The 23,609-nt window shown below is 41.4% G+C and overlaps 1 protein-coding gene across 1 annotated transcript in view; it reads right to left on the bottom strand.

The window, feature by feature from the left end:
• Positions 1-22,971, bottom strand: part of LOC128878421 (fibrillin-2-like) — a 35,789-nt gene extending 12,818 nt beyond the window's left edge. Inside the window, exons 1-18 of the mRNA XM_054126618.1 lie at positions 22,937-22,971; positions 22,255-22,443; positions 19,515-19,896; positions 6,408-6,490; positions 5,489-5,596; positions 5,267-5,404; positions 4,848-4,950; positions 4,596-4,780; positions 3,975-4,223; positions 3,676-3,831; positions 2,946-3,230; positions 2,543-2,665; positions 2,085-2,333; positions 1,757-1,876; positions 1,412-1,627; positions 676-875; positions 396-576; positions 15-320 (exon numbers count right to left, since the gene is read on the bottom strand). Of these exons, the coding sequence (XP_053982593.1) occupies positions 15-320; positions 396-576; positions 676-875; positions 1,412-1,627; positions 1,757-1,876; positions 2,085-2,333; positions 2,543-2,665; positions 2,946-3,230; positions 3,676-3,831; positions 3,975-4,223; positions 4,596-4,780; positions 4,848-4,950; positions 5,267-5,404; positions 5,489-5,596; positions 6,408-6,490; positions 19,515-19,651 (2,839 nt within the window). The 5' untranslated portion in view covers positions 19,652-19,896; positions 22,255-22,443; positions 22,937-22,971. The remainder of the gene's footprint in view (positions 1-14; positions 321-395; positions 577-675; positions 876-1,411; positions 1,628-1,756; positions 1,877-2,084; positions 2,334-2,542; positions 2,666-2,945; positions 3,231-3,675; positions 3,832-3,974; positions 4,224-4,595; positions 4,781-4,847; positions 4,951-5,266; positions 5,405-5,488; positions 5,597-6,407; positions 6,491-19,514; positions 19,897-22,254; positions 22,444-22,936) is intronic.
• Between the last annotated feature and the right edge of the window lie 638 nt (positions 22,972-23,609).

Genomic DNA, 23,609 nt, shown 5'->3' with positions numbered 1-23,609 from the left:
AGAACGAAACTCACGCGATGCGTCTAAAGTCAAGCCAGGGGGACACTCGCATCGATAAGATCCATCGGTGTTGACACAGGTACCGCCACCCTTGCATATGCCAGTGTTCAGCTCGCATTCGTTTACATCCACGCAATCCTTCGCCCCAGATTTCGCGTAGCCCTTCGAGCACTCGCAGAGAGATTGATCGCAAATCTCGCAAGGACTACCCCAAGCAACCCCCACGGAGCAACAGCACTCCGATTTCAGAGCCAGCCTTGGCAAATTGTACTCGCACCGACCATCTATCATTTTGGTCCAACAGGAGCCTTTCCTGTTGTCTAAACAAATTTCATTAAAATAAGACGCGAAAAGATAAGTTAACTATTGATTAACCTTTCGCTAGTGGTTCGTACCCATGCAAATATGGCCTGTGTGATCGAGGATGTATCCAGGTGAGCATTCGCATTCGTAGGAGCCCTCAGTGTTCAAGCAGATTCCGTTTAAGCAGACGTCTGGACCGAGTTCGTCGCATTCGTCGATGTCCTCGCACATGTGATCCTCTGTATTGAACCTCGTGCCACTTGGACAGATGCACTGTTTCAAAAAAATTCTTAGCTAACAATAGTAGGTTGAGCTCATGACTTACGGTACCCTTGTAATATTAAATCCAGACTTCTTAAGGTATTTACTTGCCTGGAAGCTACCAGGTGTATTTCGGCATTGACCCCTGCTGCACAACGAATCCTCCAGTTCGCATTCGTTTATGTCGGTGCAGATTTTTCCAGTGGCGTCCACTTCGTACCCGCTGTCACAGATGCATCGATAGGTTCCCATAAGGTTTTCGCAGCCGCCGTTTACGCAAATGTTGGGATTCTGCGCGCACTCGTTTATATCTGTTTTGGCGGAAGACGATTTAATAGATATAATGCTTTTTGTATTATTCTTGGTAGAAACATGTAACCCTTTCGGTACGGCTGTTTTCTATTTAAATTCTATGTGTATTAAATTAGGGTTGATTATAAATCAAAGGCTGTAACTAGAGAATAAAGGACAATTTATTTCAGCGAAAATAATGTTTTCCAATTGTAATCTGGCCAACAGCAGCCACATACGTTCACTGAGGCATAGAATCCTGTCTGTTGAAAAAATGTATTTATCTTAATTAAATAATGGCTTTGATGTTTCCAAATAAATGTTTCATTATAAATATATAGATATCAAAGCTGTTATTTAATTTCGGCAAATTTTGTCAATAGACATAGAAAGTACGAATATTTATGGAATTGGTTGTATACAGAATATTGGGATTCTTCCCATTTTCCTTCGTTGGGCCTAGATCCCAAGCGAGACCCTCCGTATTGATTTCAAGAACCGCATGGTGCTTACTGCATCAATGGGACTTAATAGTCAAAATTTCTTTCTCGATTACCATCTCCATTGTAGGTCATTCCAGCACCATGAGGACACAACGCCTCGAATTCACTCGTTCCAGGAAGTGGACAAGCTTGACAGGTACTGCCCCAACCCATAGGTTGCCCCAGAATCACGGTGCAACAACAACAACTTGATTTCGTTACTGCTGTTGACGTCGGATTCGAGCACTGTCCGTCCCTGTACTGCGAGTAGCACAAGTCCCTTCTCGTGTCTAAAACGAGTCGAAATGTTCAAACTTGGATTACTTGATTTTCGTATCTTACGCGACATTTTTAATATTCTATGTCGAGCTGTTACGATACAAAGATTGGTTTTGGTTAAAGACAGAATCGAGGCTGACCTAAGCAAGACCTTCCGTCTTGTCCTAAATTGAATCCGGGATGACACTCGCACCGGAAGCTACCTGCTGTGTTGATGCAACGGCCATTTTGACACGGTCCGCTTAGGCACTCGTCGATATCTAAACAGTGGTAAAACATTATTTCACACGTATCGGAACCTTGAAGAATGTAACAATGACATTTATCCCCGAGGTGTCGAATCTTAATTGGTCTCGAATCTTACTATGGAATCGAAATGATCTAGTTCTTTAAGTGTCATGGCAATATTTACGCTAAATTTCGGGTATTGACAGAAACTCGAAAGAAACCGTACTTCGGAATACCTACCTATGCAATGACTCTGATCAGGTCCAATCCGGAACCCAGAATCGCAGACGCACTTGAACGAGCCCTCCATGTTCACGCACTTCCCGTTCTCGCACATTCCACTCGTGGAACATTCGTCCATGTCCACGCAAAACGTGTTGTCCCGCGAGGCTGTGAATCCTGATTGACAAATGCAGTGGTACGATCCAGGCGTATTCTCGCATCTGCCGTTCAGGCATATCCTTGGATTGTCGGCGCATTCGTTGATATCTGAGACCAACAAGTTCATTCGTTCATCATCGTTAGTATTTTCAATCGTTCATTTGAATGAAAATTTAATCATCGCAGTCTATCGTTCGTAGTGAATTAGAAATCCGAAATTAGAAATTCTTCCTTTTATTTCATTTATCGAAATACGTTTATTTTATTTGTGTTCTTGATTATATTTATATTATTATTACGAGCTCGAACGTTCTTACCAATGCAGGTATTCTTTGTAGGAGACAACGCGTAGCCGTCGTTGCACTTGCACTTGAAGGACCCATTCATGTTGATGCAGTGGCCATTGTTGCACATGCCTGTGTCTTGACACTCGTCGTGGTCTGCAATTTAATCACAACCCCTTACAAACTTCTAAAGACATCGAACGTTTAATCGGAATAATTTCAGAAATATGATGGCAAAAGTTTTACAACAAAAAAGTTAATAATAAAAAAATTTTATTATTAAATTATTTATTAAAGTTACACTACTCGGCGATCGAACTCCTTCACCCCTCAAGGAGTATACTCCCCAGTGGTGGGGATGGTTTCTGCCCATTTATCGTAGAGAAAGTGCATTTCTGGAGACTTTACTGTACTCCAAATATGTTTTCAAAATTACCAGTGCAGTATTTGCCCTCTCCAGAGACGACGAATCCTGGCGGGCAGTTGCAGGCGAAACTCCCCTCGTAATTTCGACAGGAGCCACCCTGGCAGTAGTCCAATTGGCACTCGTCGATGTCCTCGCATCTCCCAGCCTTCTTGGTGAATCCTGGATAACACTCGCACTCGTATCCGTCCTTCGTGTCGATGCACTTCCCGTTTCCGCAAATGTCCGGACGCAGCACGCACTCGTTTATCGCGGTGATCGGCTGCAGTTGTTGCAAACACAGCCTGTTGTAATCGTCTATAATTGAGTAATAACACGGATCCTGTTACTCACAATTCCTGTCACCATTGTCCACGCTTATCATTTGGGACACTCGGTTTTAGTACAAAGTTCTTTGACGTTCATTGCAAATGGCGCGAAATGAAATCAAGTAGGTACGAATGGTTCGTCGTGACAGCGATATAAGTTCATCTTCTTGGAGATCCCGAAAGCTCTGGACTGTATATTATTGAAAAATAAATAGATTGCGAAGATTTTGTAATCGAAATCATATTTATCTCGATTTTGCTTTAAACCTTTTCGTGTAACTTTTAATCAGGCCCTCACAGACTCCGGTATCAAAAGGTGAATTGGTCAGTGCATGTTATTCTAATATTAACTTAGAATGACATCACTCGCTATTGATTTATTTTCGAACGTAATCGACATTTTTTTTTACTACAATTGCTGACGTTGTACGTACCACTTCCGGGATTGGGGCAAATGAAGCACTCGTCACCCCAGCCTCGACCCATGTTCTTACCGCAACAACAGTCTTTCTTGCTCAACCTCATTGCCAATCGATTTTTGCATTGACCGTTTCTGTTCACCGACGTGTAGCACAGCCCTTGCCTTCCATCTATAATTTTATTAACAAAAGCACCAGTGACATCCACGCAATAACCATGTACATTATACAGATACATTATTGTATTTTAAAATTAATATTTTCCAACTATTTCTTTCGTTTACAGAAAATGAAAACAAGATCAACGTTCTCACCGATGCAGAATCGTCGATCCTGGCTTTGGATGAATCCTGGATTGCACAAGCAGTAGTAGCCACCGTTTGTGTTTATGCACCTCCCGTCGACACAGATGCCTTCTTCTTGGCACTCGTCTCTGTCTTTGCAAGCGTTCGTCTCGGGATCCCTGGCCTGGCCCTCTGGACACTCGCAGGTGAACGAGCCAGGTGAGTTCACGCATTTTCCACCCTCGCACAGGCCTGGTATCGCCTCGCACTCGTTGATATCTAGACGATTCGTTCGAGTGTTAAAATTACTCGACCTAGTTCTAATAGTAAACTCGACCTAGTAAACTAATTTTTTGATCGAGTTTAACTTTTTGGGGCGCACGATTGCAAAGAAAAATGAAACTCGAGTTGTATAAGATCCTTACTCGGGTTCAAAATTAGTGTAAAGCATCGATTATTGTTTCATTATAAAAAGGCTTAGCTTAGAACTTAGCGAGAGATTAGCTCTTTATTTGAGTAGCAGAAAGAAAGATATCGCTACACATCAAGAACATGCAAAGCCACACGAAGAAATTGCAAAAGTGGTCTGGGTTAATTCGTAGTGGTGGAAGTGAACTTCGTTGACCAAAATCTTTAACCATGATTGCTTACCAACGCATTGACCTTGATTGGTCTTCAAGTGTCCCAACTCGCAGTCCAGTCTGGCAGGACACCTCTCGCAAGGGTGGCCCCAGCCCTTGCCTACGGTGGCGCAGCACAATTGCCTCGTGCAAACGACACCCTGAAGGTTCGCCAAACATTGCCCGTTTCTCACTTTGGTGTAGCACGGGCCAGTTCTGTGGAAATCAGCGAAGACACGGGCCTAAGTAAACTTGAAATATTTGGACGAGATTTAATCGTTACCTGTAATCTGATTCGCAATGTCTTCCAGTGTATCCGTAGATGCAGGCACAGCGATCTGGACCGACGCATCTTCCTTGATTCAAGCAAGGCTCTCGGCAGATAGCTGTTTCGTTAAATCAGTCAATGAGGAACAAAGCTGGTTGGTAAAACTATCGGGTCGTCGTTCGGGGGTAGCAAGGATGAACACAGTATTGTAAACATTAACTTAACGATTGTTTAGTAGGAGTCATGGGTCCTAATATGTAAAAGAACTGTGAAATATGAGTAGAAGTATATAAATTCAGGTGGAAGAATATTTGTGAAGCTCTAGAACATTTGCTGTGGAAATTAAAACGCGTTCCTCTCCAAACATGTCTTTGTTCGGGTCGTCTTTGCTACCCTAAAGGGCTCGATTGATAAAAGAATTTTTGTTAGCTCACGTTCACTGCAGAATTCTCCCTGATATCCATTGCGACACTGGCACTTGCCATCCACGCAGTTGCCATGTTTGCAAGGCACCCTGCATCTTCCAGATTCCACCCTATCCAGTGCGTTGCCATTTTCGTTCGTGGAAGTTACTGAAAGAGAATAATATGTAGGGCAATCAATTTTATAGTCGCTCTTCTCCATCGAGAATACAAAGAAAACGAAACTATATTCACCTTTGGTTTGACTGCTGCCACAAGATGAGGCCACGCTACCACCCTCGCACAAACAAATATTTGGCCTAATGCATCTGCCCAATGAGCCGCATCGTCTTGAGCACACGGCTAAAAAAAGTTACGCATTCCTTTCCTTCAACCCACGATATCTTCGTAACTAATCGAGATATCAAAAAACTAAAGCAACAACTTTTTATTTCTATCACAAAGTGGAATACTTTACAATTGGGAAAAATTCTTGTACTTGCAACGGTTTGCTAGTTACGCCCGTTTCAAGTATCAGCACATTAATTAACAGATTAGTGATGCGCACGAGACGAGATAAATCTCGATTCCGTCTCGTCTCGTGCGCTTCCCTAATCAGACTAGCGAAGAGTTTTCCAAAAGAGACTTCAGGATTTCATTTTTTTTAATAACAAAATACGCCTGTCAGCTGAATTCTGAAGCGTAATCTTTCACGTTTAACTATAATACGTACTTTCGCACGAAATGAAACATTAGCAATTGTGTTGAATTAAAAGGAGCTCCTCTCGAGCGTGTTCTCGAAGGCTCCTTTACAAAGAGCGTCGTTCGTGACCACTTCGCGTCGGTACGCAACCGAATTACGGAGCAGAGAAGACAATGCGATCAACAGGAAGCATGTAACAGTCCATTAAAGCAATTTCGTGCGGGTAGCCGATCGCTCATGTCGCATGAACGCCCAGTTTGTTCGTTGCTCAATTGCGCGATTATTATCGTCGTGTAAAAGCGCAGTCGATCGCTATTGCTCCTCTTCCGAGGAGCGATCAACGCTAAAATTGAATGCACTCGCTTCGAGAGCACAGGCAGCCGGGCGCTTATGAGATCACGTCCCATTACGGGAGGATACACTCACGGGGAATCATAATTGAGGTTTGATATGGGCGCAGCTCGTACTTACGAATTACGCAGTACCCGGTCTCGGGTTTCTTCGTCCAGCCTGGGCAACAGTAATTTTTGTACCTTGACCTGCACACGTTCGGCCTGCAAAATTACGCGCACACATTGTAGTCTTGTTCTTGAAGAAATCAGGAAACAAGCTAAGGGAACAGTTATCCTTTTGGAATGTTATTTAATGCTGGAGTGATATTGTTGGTGGTTTATAACTGTCTCAATGCTTGGAACCTATTCGCGGGGCCCTTTTAGGAGATACTGTAGAACCTCGATTATTGCAGGTGAGTTGGAGCTGGAAATTCCTGCAATAACCGAGGTTTTTGAGGTAACCAAAGTATTCGACGTGAATACTAGATAATGATACTGTAGAACCTTGATTATTGCAGGTGAGTTGGGGCTGGAAGTTCCTGCAATAACCGAGGTTTTTGAGGTGAGTAGTAGATAATGAGTATTCTGAAAACGACAAAGGGGACTCTGAGTGACCTTAAGCGATCTATTAACTTTAGTCCAACTGTATCTTCATGCAAGGACTCAGAACGCATCGATGCTGCTATGCGTCTCGTAGATGTCATCTATTTGGGTTACGCGTGCCCGTGTCACGGATCATTAATCACCAACCACTGTTTTTAATCGCCCAGCTGAGCAATTAATAACTAGGTGAATGACATTCCAAGAGACGTTACCAAATGGTTATCCGCGTTGCCATTAATATTATCGAGAAGCGTGAATATTGTCAGTGTTTTTCTCATTCCTCGCCAAGGCATCCTTCGATCTCAAATATGATAATCAAATCGATAGGGATGTCCGAATGACTATTGCTTACGTGTATCCGATCTTCAAAGTTGTTCTATTATGACGCATAGCTACTTAAACAGATGAGCGCATTAAGCGCACAAGTAGATGTAAATGTAATCCGATAACGCGATTATTCTAATACTGTTTGAAGAGGATCGGAACGTTTTATCCCAACTGGGAGAAGCTGTTAGACTACTTACATTCTTAATCCCTAGCGACCATTTTGAATAAGGTAGCTCGTATAACTTCTTCTAAAGACTTCCCCTTACACGCTTCTTCGCTCGAGTACTTTACGAACGTATAAAAGATCTAACCATTACAATTCCAGGGATAAATAAATTATAGGAACTTTTAAGTACAATTAACAACCATTAGCTCAGATAAACAATTTTCATTTCGAATGAAACTTCGTAAACGTGTCCTCTACCCCTAACTTCGCACATTGCTATTTTCATGAAAGTCTTCAACTATAGAAAACAACACGAAATGTAATTTTATTGAACCTTATCCGTGACTGGCACGTTACCCTGAACGTTTCTTCTCGCCCATAGATTCCCGATTCCGCTGATAGCGTATGTAAACGAGGTCGCGGCGTTATCAGAAGGCGGAAACGCAATTTTTTTTTTTATTCAGACGCATGGCGGCATCGTGGTGTTGTGCCACGCGCACTGCTCTCGTGTACCACCATGAAGAAGAAAGAATGGGAAGAGAACGTGGTGTGCCACCTCGGAACAAGGCGGCCATTCACACCGAGTAACTCGTAATTAACGTCAGCTGCTATGGGCAGCCCTCTAAGTACTTCCACTTACGCGCCTCGGCGCCGACAACGCGCCGACATATTTACACGCCTGCAAACGCGACCCCCTTCTTTTTATATTAGATCGCGATGAAAATTTCGAAATCCTCGATGACATGATACATACTGCTCTTCTTAGGTTAATCATCCTAACAATTTTTAAACATCCGAGGAAAACGAGATTCCACACGTTTCTTGACGCCATCATTGCTGAAATTCGATGTAAAAAATGCAGAAATATTCTATCATTAGGATTTATCGTAGGATTTCGATCCTTGATCTTTGGTCCTTTAGTCTGTAAATCAGTGGAGCAATAAAAAAAACGACTATTCTTCGATGTTTCAAACCCATGAGACTGTTTTCAGGAAGTTTCCAATTCAAGCTTACAGTCAATCCCATAAATATTCGTGCACTCTATGTTTATCGAAGAAGTTTGACTAAATCAAGTAATAGTTTTGATATTACCAAATGAATTTTTCATGTATATACACAAGCTTATACATGCATCTATTAATATATACATCAACATATTGATATAAACATACCCTTGGAAACATCAAACGTACCATTTAATTTAAACAAAATTAAATTAACATAGAGGGTGCAAATATTTATGGGACTGCCTGTATATAAAAATTAACCGATTATACGAAAAAGTTCACTGCACTAAAAATAATACGAAGAATGGGTAAACATATTGGTTGAATTCTGAATTTATAATTTCGACAACTATTTGCAAATGCTATTCGCAAAACATAATTAGTTTCCGCGAACCGTTCAAATGATTAATAGCGTCACGTCCGAAACCAGAATCTGGAATCCACTAGCTAAGCCTTACTAATGACTCCAACCACCAGATCCAGGACGACCGGGCAGTAATATTCCTCTTTACACAAGAAATATTGCATGAATTTTTTCCCTTTGATATACTCGAAGCTTCTGAAAGGTCGATAGCCCTGGCCCCTCGTGATCTCAAAGATCTGTGGTGAAGCTGTCCATCCAACCTACAGTCTTTGCACCTTATCAATCTATTAACAAAAACCACGTTACTTAATAGATGATCTAGTACGAATAGACCTGAATAGAAGCACGCTAATTGTCTCGACGGACGTTCACCGATTCCATCTTTAGTCTTAACGAGTATCATCGTCGAATCGTGACAATACCCATTGAACTCATAGTCTTCGCACCTTATTTAACAACTTAGAAAAACCACGTTAGTTAACACATACTCCAATACAAATGGACGTAAATAGGAACGCGTCAATTGTCCCAATCGTAGCCAGCAACGAACCTATTCCGCGTCGAGGTAACCTCTAGGATCATTCTCCTCATTATCGAGAGCCAGAGGATAATAAGCACAATAATAAATTTCTATCATAACCGTTGATACAAGCGCGTCGGTTTCGTAACACACCGGCTGGCCTGAATAAGGCTCCTTTAATCTCTCGCGTTTCAAACGGCCGTAAATAACGGCGCCAGTTTGTTCTACCTAATTCTCCACACTTTTTCCTTCTTCCCATTTTTGTCCCACAAAGGAGCTTGACTCGTCGCGACGAGCTGTTTGCTCGCACATCCGACTGACACTCTTCTGACACGCTTCGCAGACTTGCTTCGTAGACTTGCTTTGATTTATATAGAACGTCAGAAGTATCGTATATCTGTTCGAATGAAATTTTGGAACATTGTCTTCGTGGGTATCGCGAAAGAAAGGGATGATCGAAGAAGAAGCAGGGGAAAGAATAGGTGTCGAGGACCACAGCAAACTATCGTTGGTGTTTCGCTCCAAAGCGTTTAGGCGGCGTCTTCAAAGAAGGTCTCATGCCACGAGTCCTAAACAGAGGATCTCCATGGTTCGTTTTTCCATCGTTGCTTCGACGCCCATGACAACTGAATAACTGACTGAGAAAGTTGCCTAGTCAGAAAGTCTGACTTTTGAATGAGGTTTTGCATAGTGACAGAGCATGAAATATCGTTGGATGCTTAGCTATCTCCCCGTCATTCGTCACCTGAGAACTCTGCCCTAAGAGTTATTTTCCAAAACCATTACCTCGTCACAATTCTTGATTTCTCTTTCAGAGTCCACTTTTGTGCCACGTGTCTTGCTCGTCACCGAGGGCCAAGCTCGTCCTCCACTGAACTCTCAATTCTCTGACCTAAGAAACTATCGATGAGTTATTTGTTCAACAAAAATGAAACTTAGAACTGTCGTTAAAATAAAGAACATTCTTCGCTGGAGAAATGCGAGCATTCGTTTCACTTCGGTTCTCCTTCTTTTCTCCTTCTCAATGAAATCATACTTCGCGTTAAACGAATGAAGGCTCGTGCTCTTCGGATAAAGACGTATCGGTCGAATGAACGTTCCAAACGAATTGCTACACGCTGTTTTTATTCGTAATTTATTGTTCGAATGCGGTTACGTTCGTCTCTGCGTGCCATGGCCCCGAGCGCGGAGAAGTCGCCTTTTGATCGGCTTTAATTTTAATGGACCGTAATCCGCCATCTCGAGTGCCATTCCAACGGCTGTTTCGGATCCATTAACGTGCACTTTCCAATTGAACTTTTTAAACCCACACCCGCTGCTCGCGCTGTTTAGACACGCGTTGGGTTTGGCGCAGTTTATTGGGTTATTGCGCGGGCGGTCGCGCTCGTCCACGTTACGCGAATTAAAAACTTCTATTCGTTTTAGATTGAGAAAGTTATCGATAAGAACTGTAGGTCCATAATTACGAAAAGGAATAAAAGACGATTCGATCGATGCAATATTTGCTTGTTCGAGAAGTATAGTTGACTCAACTCCCAAAGCATAAGGGAATTTTTTTAGAATTTTTAACGCAAAAAGTGTGGCGTGTAGTAAGTTACAATATTTATACTTGTAGGTGTGCAGTTTGAAGTGTATCTTGTAAAATTTGCATTGAGAAATATTGGAGTCTAACATTGTATGAATTCTCGTGAAGTTGTATTAAAAAATAATGCAAGTTAACCTACGAGAAGGTGACGATCTTTATTCACGAGCTCTTTATCTATTCCTTTAGAAAATATTAAATGGTAAACTTTGAAACAGCAATGACTGTGGGAGAATGTCTTCAATATTTTGAAAGTCCCGAAGTTCCGATGAATTTAAAATTAAAATGGATACTTACAGCGAAATCAACTGATCCGAACATGAAGTATAGTATACAAAACACCGAGTCAATGTGAAAAAACATTCGTTATAGGATATCATACTCTCAAGCGGAAACATTATGCACCGTCGAGTCAAAGTCTTAGGAAAAATTGTATCGACGATGTCTGAATTCTAAAGAGCAGTTCTAAGAAGGCCTTAAAGGGTGCGTGGATTTTCCCACAAGCGTGTGCAGTGGGACGGGTTCGAAAATAGGATAGGACCTATTTCACGCCTAATGCTGGATCATCACTTACATAATTATTCACGGTTAGTCCGCCACTTAGATTAGTTTAAACTAAGTGGGGTTTTACGTAACGCACGCGGGAGGAAGTGAAAGAGGAACTGGAGGGAGGAAAAGTGGCATCTTTATTGCATAGTGGCACGTTTCAGCTGGAATCGCGCAACGGCGGGATTGTTCGCCAATTAGGATCGATTCGCGGAACGGGGTCAGACCGTAACTCGGATTCGACGAAATCTCAATTCGAACCGATAACAGCGACGTCATTTGTCGTTTGAATCCTATTCAACCCTGAGAACGGTGGTGGATCTAATATTAAACGGAATTGCAGTCGTTGTGATGTGACAGGAATGAAATAAAAGCACGAAAGTATAGTGGAATATTAGGCTTGGTTGTGTGTGCACCGCGCGCAAGTGGAATTAATTTTATGAGTTTCATTATTGATCATTTGTATGCAATTATAATATATTTACAAGAAATGGTATAGAGGTGTTTTGTTTATTATTCAATTTTGCTTAAATCAAAGAAGTTGTGGAACGTGCGTCAGATTCAGGCATGCTTCGTGTAATTCTATTCGACAACTAGGAGTTGATTATTTATTTACTGAATGAAAATTTAGCGTTCAAATCGTATAATGAATAAACGAGGAGTATGAGTCCCTACTTTGTGTTTTTGTGTATCACTCAACACGATAAAGCGGTTGGAAGTAACATTCTGCTACGAGTGTACAGGAAGCAAAGTAGCAGCGAAGGTTGTTAATCCATCGGTGGGCAGAGAAATGATAAGAAAGTGACCCATCCCTTACATTGTTTTCGCGTTGCTCACCGTTCCGGTTGCTTTTCACCGTAATGTCTCATCTTAACACTCGAGACAGCGATTATTATTACATTATCATCGTCATCGAATCCACCCTTTACAATAATTTTTATTTCGCGTCTCCTCTGAAATCAAATCTCCAAATGTCGTCGAATCTAATTATTCTCACTGTCTTAAAAAATTTCGAAGAAAATCTTCGATGGATACGTGATAACAATACACTTATCACTTTTTTTGCTAGAGTAGCTTCCTGTCACGTTAATTAATTACAGCGGTAGTACACGAGAACAGTGATAAAGCGTCGTGGTTCTACAAACAGTGGCGATAACACAGGAGAAAAAAAAAACACGGAGCGGTTTTACACAATTCGCTAATGCATTCAAATAAACGTCAAAGACGCGTACAGTTATGGCGAGCCCGCTGGCGGTTAATTGATTATTGGAAAAAGGGGCACGAGTAAAAAGACGAGCCTCGAAGAAAAGAAACTCGAGGATCCTAGCAGGTTTAACTGCAAAAGCTCTTTTCTACTCCGACTAAGCGGTAACGATGACAAATCTCAGGCTTTCGGCTTACACGAACCGAGCCACGCACACGCGCGCACACTTACACAGAGATTGCCCATTAACGCTTGAACTCGGTTGCGTCTGAATCCATTAAATGCAGATTAAACGCCCCGGGAGACGGGGACAACCTTTAAACAGTTTGTCGAAGCGTCGCGCGTAACTCGTTCGGGCTTATTAATTCGCTCCAGAACATTTGTTATCGTCGCGTTCGAACAAGTACAACCGATAAACGGCAAAGTTCATCGATTGTAGGGCACGAGTTATCTAGCGATTACACGCCTCTGGACTAGTCGGCCTTCTCTCGATCGCCGTCAAGATTTTTCTACGATCGCCGGAGCGCTTCGACGACCGTGACTTTCCTCGATGGGACAAGGCAGTCGAATTCCACCGTCTTCGGGAATTTATCCGGCAGAAATTAATACAGAATTCGGACTTTTCCTTTCGCGCGATGTTCGCTTGTGTGCCAAAGAGATTTTTCTTTTAGCTGGGTACGCGAGCGTGTTAAAAATGCTGGTTTTTCTTAGAGGAGCATTTTTTTAGAATCTCTTCTGTGATCCAATCTTTCAAAATGAAGGTACCAGAAGATGGTTATTCTATATGTTTCCATGATAAAAATTATACAAATTTCAACACTGCGTCTACCTTCTTGGTATCTATTGATGCTTTATATTCGAAATAATAAAATAATTTTGATTATTACGCTGATTAAAGTCGAATAATTACCAAACTCGAACATCTGATCGTTCGGTATCGACCAATAAATGTAAACGCAGCGTCCTTCCATTCACGCAGAGAGAAAGAAATCGTCTTAATCGACCTCGCGATTAAAACGGCGATACGTCAGATGTAAGATTCCGTGAGAACGATAATCGATGTTACGGCGTTAATGGCCTGGTCGAGCATCAGCGGTTAGCCGTTGCCACGTGAAACGTGCGTCTAATTGACCGTGACAAGATACGCGTTAATGCGGCTTTATTAATGAAAAAGTTGCTTAGGCGTGACGCTCGGTGCCTAGGCACGATGATTTGCTCGATTTTCGGTGGCCTTCCGTGCAGGGTCGATTATCACGCGGCGGCGATGGAATGGCGCCAATTTGCTGGAGGATGTTTCGTTCGTAACTCTTTAACACTTTAGATACTTATCGCGCGATCTACAATTTCTGGAATGTCGTCCTTCTGGCGAGACCTGAACGCGAACAGTATTGCGCGTCGCTAAGCGCGATATTATTTCTCCGCATCCGAGAACAGGAATAACCACCACCGTGTAGCTCGAGCCGAAGCTAACGAGGGATGGAGTTTATTAGGAGTTCGAAAGGGATCGATTTAAGACCTAGTCGTGTCAACCGTATATGGGTGACGTGTGTTTTCAAGAAAAAACGAATACTGAATTCTGAAGATCGGAATGAAGTGTTAAAGAAAAGAAACCTGGATAGGATTCATGAATTCTGATCGGGATGCAAAACTAATACTAACGCAAATGTCGGATTATATAGTTTCCAATTGTATAAAAAGAAAATTTTAGCTTTATAAATATTTTCAGGAGGACTGTAGATGAGTAACAGGGCTTCTCGCTGAGAAATTAAGAGAATTAATTGAAGCTTTAACAAAATTAATCTCAATGGGATTGGGTGAGTTTTTTCAATTGAATGGAGACGAAATGTTTCTTTTTAGACATTTCTTCGCTTTGTAATGGACCAAATCAACTAGTATTTCATCAAGAAACTAAACGAATTACTTCTGAAGACCGAGGAGAATAAATTTGGGAATGTAGATTACAGTCAGTCACGAAACAGAGTTTCAGCTCTGTAAAAGTGTCGAAGAGCATCAGTCTGGTAGCGAACGTGTTAAAATGGCAGGAACCATGGCGAAACCGCCAACTGGATTGACGTTATCGCCTCGACTAATACACCGTATTAAGTGAAATCACAGGCTCGTCGTGTTTCGATTTTACTTATTTTCCATATCGAGATCCACCGGCAACGAGACGATCAGGAGAGATCCGCGCCACTATCGCGTGCAATGAGCTGCCAAGAATCTTTTACCGTAACAAACTAGTTCCCCGGGTCCCAGTTATACGATACCCTCAGTAATGTTGAATACTTTTCCGCGAGAGTGGCTAATACCGTCAGTTGGTGGCTTTGTATAATAAAGCGTCACTGGCTCCCATTCGCGCCAGCATTCCGTTCACGTTTCGATACCTTCCTTTTTTCTGCGCATTTCCCCTCGATAATCTAACGAGAAACGTATCCAACTATCAAGAAAACGCGTCACTTTCGGGTGTATCGGGCATGTTTTCCTCTCGTTCCGTTTTTCGTTGCCGGATAACTGAGTCTTTAGGACACCAGTGGGTGAATTTAGCATTTAGATCCATAAAAATTCATCAGGATAAGATATACATATATTAAACACTTGTTTAGAACATATAATAATAGCCAAATAAGTGATATATATAAGAACGATACAACAGGTTAAAACATAATAAAACGCAAGGTAACTTGTGTATAGTAAAATGTACAGTAAAAAAAAAAAAATGTGTAAAATAAATATATCGCAAAGAATTAAGTAAAAGTAGATATCAAAAAATAAAATTGTTATACTTTTCATAGAATATATTACATGTAAAGACGTTATAAATGAAATGAATTAAGAACAAGACGAAACCATGTAAAAACGGAAAAAGGCGTTATAGTCGCTGATGTAAGACTTGGCATCCAATAAAATAATAATAAAAAAATATATCATCTAGATTTTAAGATTATAGATAATCGATAATTGACTTTAACTAGTTTCAACATGAATGCACGCTTAAAACGTTATACAAAACAAACAAACAAAAATTCCGTTCCTCTTGTTAATCGTATTGCGCCGTATTTATTTTTCAGGCTCACTAATGCCATTGCGGGGTCAAGCGATCCGAGGTGCAGGGTTCACACTTGAAAAGCAGAAAATGCGACACTTTTTAACCTACCTAGCCTTCCAATGACCATGTTACTACAAATTTATATTTATAATATCAATTATATTATACCATAATACAAATTTCGGCCAGCAGTAGCTAAATAACCGCGAACACGTACCTAGGCGGTCCAGGAAGAGGTTTCCGCCTCGGTATTTGCCCGCCATGGTCAATCGCGGGCCTAATGCGTGGAATAATAATACTTCGTCGTCCGTGATCGGTGAAACGAGCACGGTGCACGAAACCTCGCCTCTGTCGTGCGAAATAAAAAGATGAATCGAAACGCGAGAGTGTAACGTAACGCGCGAGATAACCCAATTAGGTGTTATCGCGGTTCCTCGACGCGACGGAATGACGCTTCTCGGATTAGGCGGGTCTGACGAGATCCGCGATTTCGCAAAATCGGTCCATCGCTCGATATGTTGAACACACCGAGTCTGATCGATGAAGGCTTTTCCAAAAGGAGCTTTAAGACAAGCATAGAATTCGTTGTACAATTACATACGTGTCTGACTCGTGCTTTTCATATCCGACTCGTATTCCATACCACGAGTCTCGCACGTTGTTGTACACCAGAGTTTCTTAAACTACGGGTCCAAATGGGGTCACGAGATTTTAATGTAAAGTATTTAATATTCTCTTTTATTTATGTTATTACAAAAAATGCAATTTTACACATTTTTCTGGAATTTTTAATTTTATACCTTTGTATGTTTTTAAACAAATTCTAAAACTGTATTTTTTCATATATATATGTATCGATAATAAATCATCACAAAATATTTACATATCTTTATTTTATATTTTTTGGGTTGCGAAAAAAATCACAACCATAAATGGGGTTGTCAATGAAAAACGTTTAAGAAGCCCTGCTGTACACTAAGAGGTTAAGGACTAACTCCATAACTAACAAAATGCTCCTGAATCTATCGTTTCTTTACACGATGTACTTCTGAAACTTTTCATTGTGAAAAAAGAAATATGATATATAAATAAAAGCGGGAATAAGTATCGAAATAATCGCCATCCTAATGGTAATTGCCCCTTAATCCGCGGGCATCCCGTCACGATGGTAATTAGCCACGATCCTCGAGATAATCCGGAAGAAAACCCGTCCGATCGCATCGTTTACTTGGCGTCTGTTGATGACGACGCCGCGCAGCCGAAGCGGTTTCGAATTAACCCCAGAACCGTGCACTGGTCAAACGTAAATTGTACACTGGAGTAATTTATGTCCGAATTATGCGTCTCATGCTGACGATGCGGTTAATAATCCGCTTTAGGTCTTTGATCGTTTATTACACCAGCTGGAAGACAAAGGGGTTTCTCGAACCTTTATTTTAATTTCTTTTATTTCATAATAAGGAACATTTTTTTTTTCGGTAACAAACGAACTTGTGTTTCACTTGTATTTTGCACCCGAGTATCTGTAACACGTACAATCGTCTGACCTCGAAAACAATCAGTCATCAATTTAATGAAACCTTCTCTTCGAGGACGATACTCGTGAATCGTACCGTGATTTTTTAATTACCTCGAGTAATACTAGTCGAAAGGAAAGTTTGAAATACTTCAAAAAGATTGCGTATCGAATAAAAATAAATTAGATGTCTAATTAGACCTCTATTAAAGCTGACTACATAACTGCAGTTATATTTGCATCGATATCGAACGCTCGCGATTGATAAGACCGCGAAATAGTTCTATTATAGTCATATTTATCGTCGGATGTACATAATTAGCTAGGTTTCCTTACGACTCACAGTTATTCGAGCAACTGTGATCTTTGTACTTTCCTTGATCTCGAGGTGAAGTTTTAGTCAAAGCAGATCGAAAAATGAATAGCAATCGTTTCCGCGATGTTACAATGTTTCAGAATTGTTCGCGTGTGAACGTTACTCAATTGCGACGAACGCGCACGTACGCTGCGGCCGCATTGAAATCACCACGGATGCTAAATTTAGACCATTATAGTTTCGACATTCCTTCGTCTCCGTAATGTATTATATAAATAATGGAAAAATCAAACAATCGCGTATGTTAAATAAACCGAAGGCAATTTTTTAACGCGGTGAATTGACCTAACGTAAACGCTGTGACGTAGGTTCGCGTAAAATAAACCGAAAGCAAATTTTTCACGCGAAGAATAGTTCGTCGGTGTGCTTCATAACGGACAGACCGAAACGCCAGACACGTGATAAACATTACGCTGGTCCAAGACGGCATGGTATTACGTCATTCCAATGAAAAAAGAAACTAGAGCAGAAAGTTCCTTGTTAAAACGACTTCACTACACTCCCCCCCATCTACTGTCCCCCATCCTTTAGCAAAGTAAAAATAGAAACGAGCTGAAAACAGCTTTATCACTGGCATTCCCACGTGTAGAAGTTAGGGAGTTGTCAAACCACTAACACTTGCCTCGTGAGAACTCTATCGTGAGTCTGCTCGTTCGATTCGTCTAATTATTTCGACTCCTCGGCAAACACCACGATTTGGATTACCTTCGTGTGGAGTGCCTTCGTGTCACAGCATCCTTCAGATTTAAAGAAGCTCGCTTAGAAATTAAATACTTTCTCGTTTCGTGGCGCTCGAATCTTTCCAGTGCAACAATTTCTCGTCGGCTGAATACGCATCCCTCTACCCTTAATTCGGTTAATTCAAAAGTATTGAATTACCATATCCGTCTTATTATCCAGAATATACCAACCATCCCACAAATTCCAAGCAGTGTTAGGCACGCGGCGGAACCCCTAGTGATCACGGCAAATTACTGTCTCGCGCGCAGGCGCGATATCTCTGATCAAGAATCGATCGAAGATTGCCCGTTTCGCGCCTCGCTTACACGGCACTTCTTTTACGAAATAACGCATTTCTAAAAACGAGAATCAAGGTACATATTTGCTCGGTCATCCTTTAGTACCATTCGTTGCTCAACATCTATAGTAAACTACGATACAGAATATACAGTCAATCCCATATATAAAGATCGAGGGATACAGTATGTCAAAAATTTGCAACTACATATAAAATTAAAATAACAAATCATCCCAACGAACTAGATAAGGTACTAAACGAAGCACCAACAATAAGGAGACTAAAGAGACAAAACCTATAACATCATCTATATTAAACTACAATACAAAATATACAGTCAATTCCATAAATTCCATAAAAGATCTAGGGATACTGTATGTCAACGAGCACGTAAACAAATTTGCAACTACATATAAAATTAAAATAACAAATCATCCCAACGAAGTAGCTAAGATACTAAACGAAGGACCAACAACAAGGAGACTAAAGAGACAAGAGCCAACTGATCTACAAATGTAAATGATAAATTTTAATTATTAGTTCAATGTCAGAAATATCAAATTAAGCTGAAGGTATTTCAATATCCGACGAATTTTTCATTATAAGTATGTATATGAATAAGGTTACACAGGTATATATTTATACAAACATACACTTGGAACATATCAAACCTACCATTTAATTTAAACAAATTTCTTCAATTAGAGGGTACGAATATTTCTGGAACTGACTGTACTTCTATGTATTTGTTGCTTCACGCATAGACTAATATTTCTTTATTTCACTAACGTTACAGATCGAATAGATGAATTTAATTAAACAACTCTGTAAATCGTACGCCTTACTATCCCGTTTATCGATTCACACCGGCCCTTCGTACAAGAATCGACGCTTCTATTGGCGCAATATTCCCGAAAATCGAGCCCCCGTATAAGTCGCGCAATAACCCCAGTCGATAACCGGATACTCACCCCAGAGGTGGTACTGATTGCAAAGTATTATCCAGATCCTGAGTGGGGCTGGTGGTGTAACGCTGGCCAGTGGTCGAGACGCCTCCGAGGGCCACGAAGAGCAACCACGCAGCGAAGAGCAACCCCTCGTTCGCCATCTTCTCGGCCGCGATTCCTTTGCCCTTGATCGAACGACAAACTGATCACCAAAGGGGGTTGAACGATCCGTCGAAATTCGTTAGCTCGTCGCGAGGTTGATGGTCGCTCGTTTCACGCGCATGATCATCGATCGCTCCCGAGGGCTCGAACCGTTCAACGCTGCTTCGCGATCGACACCGCGATCGGATTCTCGATCATGGTTCTCGGCCGGCCGGCTGCTTGGTAATCTGACACTCGCGGAATTCTGAAACGGACACGCCTTTTTAAAGGGATTCCCTCGATACCTCGATTCTGGCTAATTGGGACACGTTTGGACCAGAACTGTGGATTCCGGTTATTTGGGTCATCTAGAGTGGTTACAAATGTTGGCTAGAGTGCTTACAAATTTTAACATTTTAAAAAAGGGTGATTTTGTAGCGTTGCTTGTCTACTTTTAGAATATATCAAATTCAATGCTCCGTCTGCTGTTGCTTTCACGTCGTATGCGACTGAGTTACTGATCAAACTTGCGATTAGACTGTGCAGGCGAGAGTGTTTTCGAATTATAGTTAATTAGTTTTAAACGAATAAATGTGCTTTGTCTCGAAATCTGCAAGGGACTTCCCGATAAGAGAGATTCTGTTTAGGGAGACTCTTTTTGCAGGCCCTGACTCAGAGGTGTCTATAATTTCGAGGCAAAGCACATTTATTTCCTACGAAACTTCCCATTTGATTAAACTGATTAACTATAATTCGAAAACACTCTCACCTGCATAGTCTAATCGCAAGTTTGATCAGTAACTTAGTCCCATACGACGTAAAAGCAACGGCAGACGGAGCATTGAGTTTGATATATTCTAAAAGTAGATAAGCAATGCTATAAAATCATATTTTTTAAAAAGTTAAAATTTGTAAGCACTCTAGCCAGCCGATCGATGACCCAAATAACCAGGATCCACTGTATTTGTAAAGGGATGTTGGCGTTGTTTTGCACTACTAGAAAATTTATTGCGTTCCTTAAATCAAATTAAAGTCAACTGATAAGCTGATACTACACTGTGTACACAAAATTAAACCACGAAGTAGGCTAGGCAATAACTTTTGATAACCGTCTCGTTTTCTCAACGAATACTCAAACTATACTATTTCATACGAAGAATGCCAATTCGTCGAGTGCCAAACAAAATTGTCTCAACGTTCTCAAATTCGCATACGAAAGAATGATTTCTGATTCTTTCTTTAAAAAATAAAAAATAAAAAACAGATCGCGATCGTCTTTCTTTTTACGATTTCCTCGTGAATATAACGCTTCCCGTTTCATGGTCCGTTTTGCAAGCGAATCGAGAATTTCGCCACGTAAACGGAGTGGAGAGACAACGGGCGATAATTGCCGCGATTCCGCGCTGACTATGACGCCTTTCCGGAAGCACCAAATTAGTACGATGAGATAGATGGAACTATCTTCTGATATAAATATCCACAATAGCTGTTTCGCTGGCACGACGAAAGGCAGCACGGAATTGCGAAGTTGGCTCTCGAGTTGATCAAAGTATTAAAAACAGCCAGAAACTTTCGTAACGAAAGGGGCGATATCAGAAATATTAATCGACGAATGAAATATATTTTTTTTATTCTAGCCATAATTCACCGATTTCGATACAAATCTCCAAGTAATATTTCTTATTAAAACTTTATGATACTTAGCAAAATATTTGATTAGCGAGCGTAGAAAGTTAGGGGATGAACAAAGATATATTTGGTGTTTTTTTTATTTTTCTTAAAGCAGTTAAAAACATAAATTTTCGAAACTTAAAAACTGGGTAACTTATTACTGATACCGTAATCGACATTCTATAACACGTTTAAATTTTATCAAATCTCGCTGTATAATTTCTGAGATATCCTTCGTATCTCATTGTACAGACTTTGAACATAGTATTAGCAATATCCTCGCCAACTATTCGAGCCCAATTGAAATCAGTTTTTCTGATTTCAGGGTTAGAAAGGATAATTAGTCGACCGCGGCTACAGTTGGAAGCCATCGAAAAGAATCTGAAGCGATCGACAAAGATTATACGTGTTCCCTGACCCAAGCGTAGCGATTTATTGCTGGCAAGTGGCGAGCATTTTTTAATCGAGTCTATCCCGTCGATATTCCTCGTCATCGACGGTACGATCCACTTTACATCGCGATAGAACGTGCGAACCAGACCGATCTCTTTTTGCGCGACTTTATGGAACGTTAACGATAGCCTCTGCTCGGACTGCTTTTACGTTATCGATAACGGGTGAAAGCGGAGTGGAAGAGCGCGTCTCCATTATTTTTCACTTCCTTCCCCGTTTCAAGATCAGAACGTCGAGACAGGGATCCTCGATGAGTTTCTTTGCAAGAAAAATCGACGTATTCGTTAAGGAGCTTTATGACCACGAGCCAAAAATAAAAGTATCTGTGAACATTTTTCTGGTAGATCTTGTCAAATATACCAAGGATGACTCATACGTAATAAAATGTTCTACGTTTAGAATAGAATGCTTGAATCGATGGAAGCACCTAATCGTTTTCCAACCGATGTTATTTCAATTATATTCTCGGCATCTTTTCAACGAATCCTCGATATCATACCTGTCAACGAAACCATCAACATTACTCCACCGCGAACTATCGGTACTTCACAGTGTGTCACCAGTTGCACTTCCCAGCGATCCCAATTTTATCCATGTGTTTTCGACAACGTCCGATCACTAGCCCGATACACCCCAAGAAACGAAGCAAATCGGAGCCACCCCGGTCGGAGAGTTCAACGAACCGAGACTTGTCGAAAAATGGGAAAAGAAAGCGACGGGTCGGACGAGCCCTCGATTATTAACCTTTCGACTGCTGAGTTCGAGCATACTCGAGAGTAGCAATACTATCTCGTATACGATACTAACGCGAGTTTAAACGAATCACGACTGGAAAATATGTACCGTGCACAGGAATAATCGTAGCCCATCGAGAGTTAAGATACCGAGAAAAAAATCACGAAGAATATATAATACTTTCATTGACTCTTCTGTGATATTTTAACCCTCCATAACAGAACAATCAACATTGATTACTCCAATTTATGACTGTTTCGTAGCTCGTTCAAGAGCCACGATCATTCTCAAATTTCCACACGATATCATATTTAAAACGTTATCCTGAAAACGACCAATAGATGACAACCAACTATTAATATTATAAATTTTTGCCTCCCTCGTCTGTCGCGAAACAAACGACGCGAAAGAGCGAAAAATAATGAAAAATTCTTCGCAATTATTACAGAATAAATCGTGGATTTGGCGCAAAGGTTCCTCCTATCTCCGATCGATTCAGCAGAAAAAAGGTTAAAAGGAATGAGTCTCCGGAGCACTTGGCGCGACGATGTATCGACGCGGCACGTTCTTGCGACGAGGAACGCGAGAGCAACGAAGGAACGAGCCCCGAAAAGATGCGCGAACGGGACTCGACGCGAGACTGAAGACCGTAAAGACTAGAGCGGCAGATCGTGGACGAGCTGCTCCAAGAGAGGGCTCATCTGGAGAGAAGAGACGCTGGTCCCTCGTTCTTCGCGCCTTCCCGCCCCTCCATGCGCCCTTTCCCCACCGTTCCATGCTCGTTTTCTCGCAGCCGCGTCCAGCTGACGACCAAGAAGCCAACAACCACGAACAGCCGCAACGACGATCCCAACCCTTCTTTTTCTTCTTCGCTGTCAACGCGACGAGCATGTGTGCCCTGCGCGCGAACGCTCAACAAGGACGGACGATTGGTCTCGTAAAGACCCTTCAAAGACTTCGACATTACCGTGATTAGAAGCTGGCATTTCATTCCACCGAGCTATCCAGGTGAGACTTTTTTTTACCGACTTCGAGAAGGAGGAGGTTACTCAATTCGACATGTTGTTGTCATTAGGTTGTCCCAAAAGTTTCTTCATTTCCTTAAATAGCAATACATGC

Source organism: Hylaeus volcanicus, chromosome 6 (assembly GCF_026283585.1).
Source record: "Hylaeus volcanicus isolate JK05 chromosome 6, UHH_iyHylVolc1.0_haploid, whole genome shotgun sequence".
Taxonomy (NCBI): domain Eukaryota; kingdom Metazoa; phylum Arthropoda; class Insecta; order Hymenoptera; family Colletidae; genus Hylaeus; species Hylaeus volcanicus.
The sequence above is the reverse complement of the archived record's forward strand: the minus strand, read 5'-3'. Positions and strand labels throughout refer to the sequence as shown.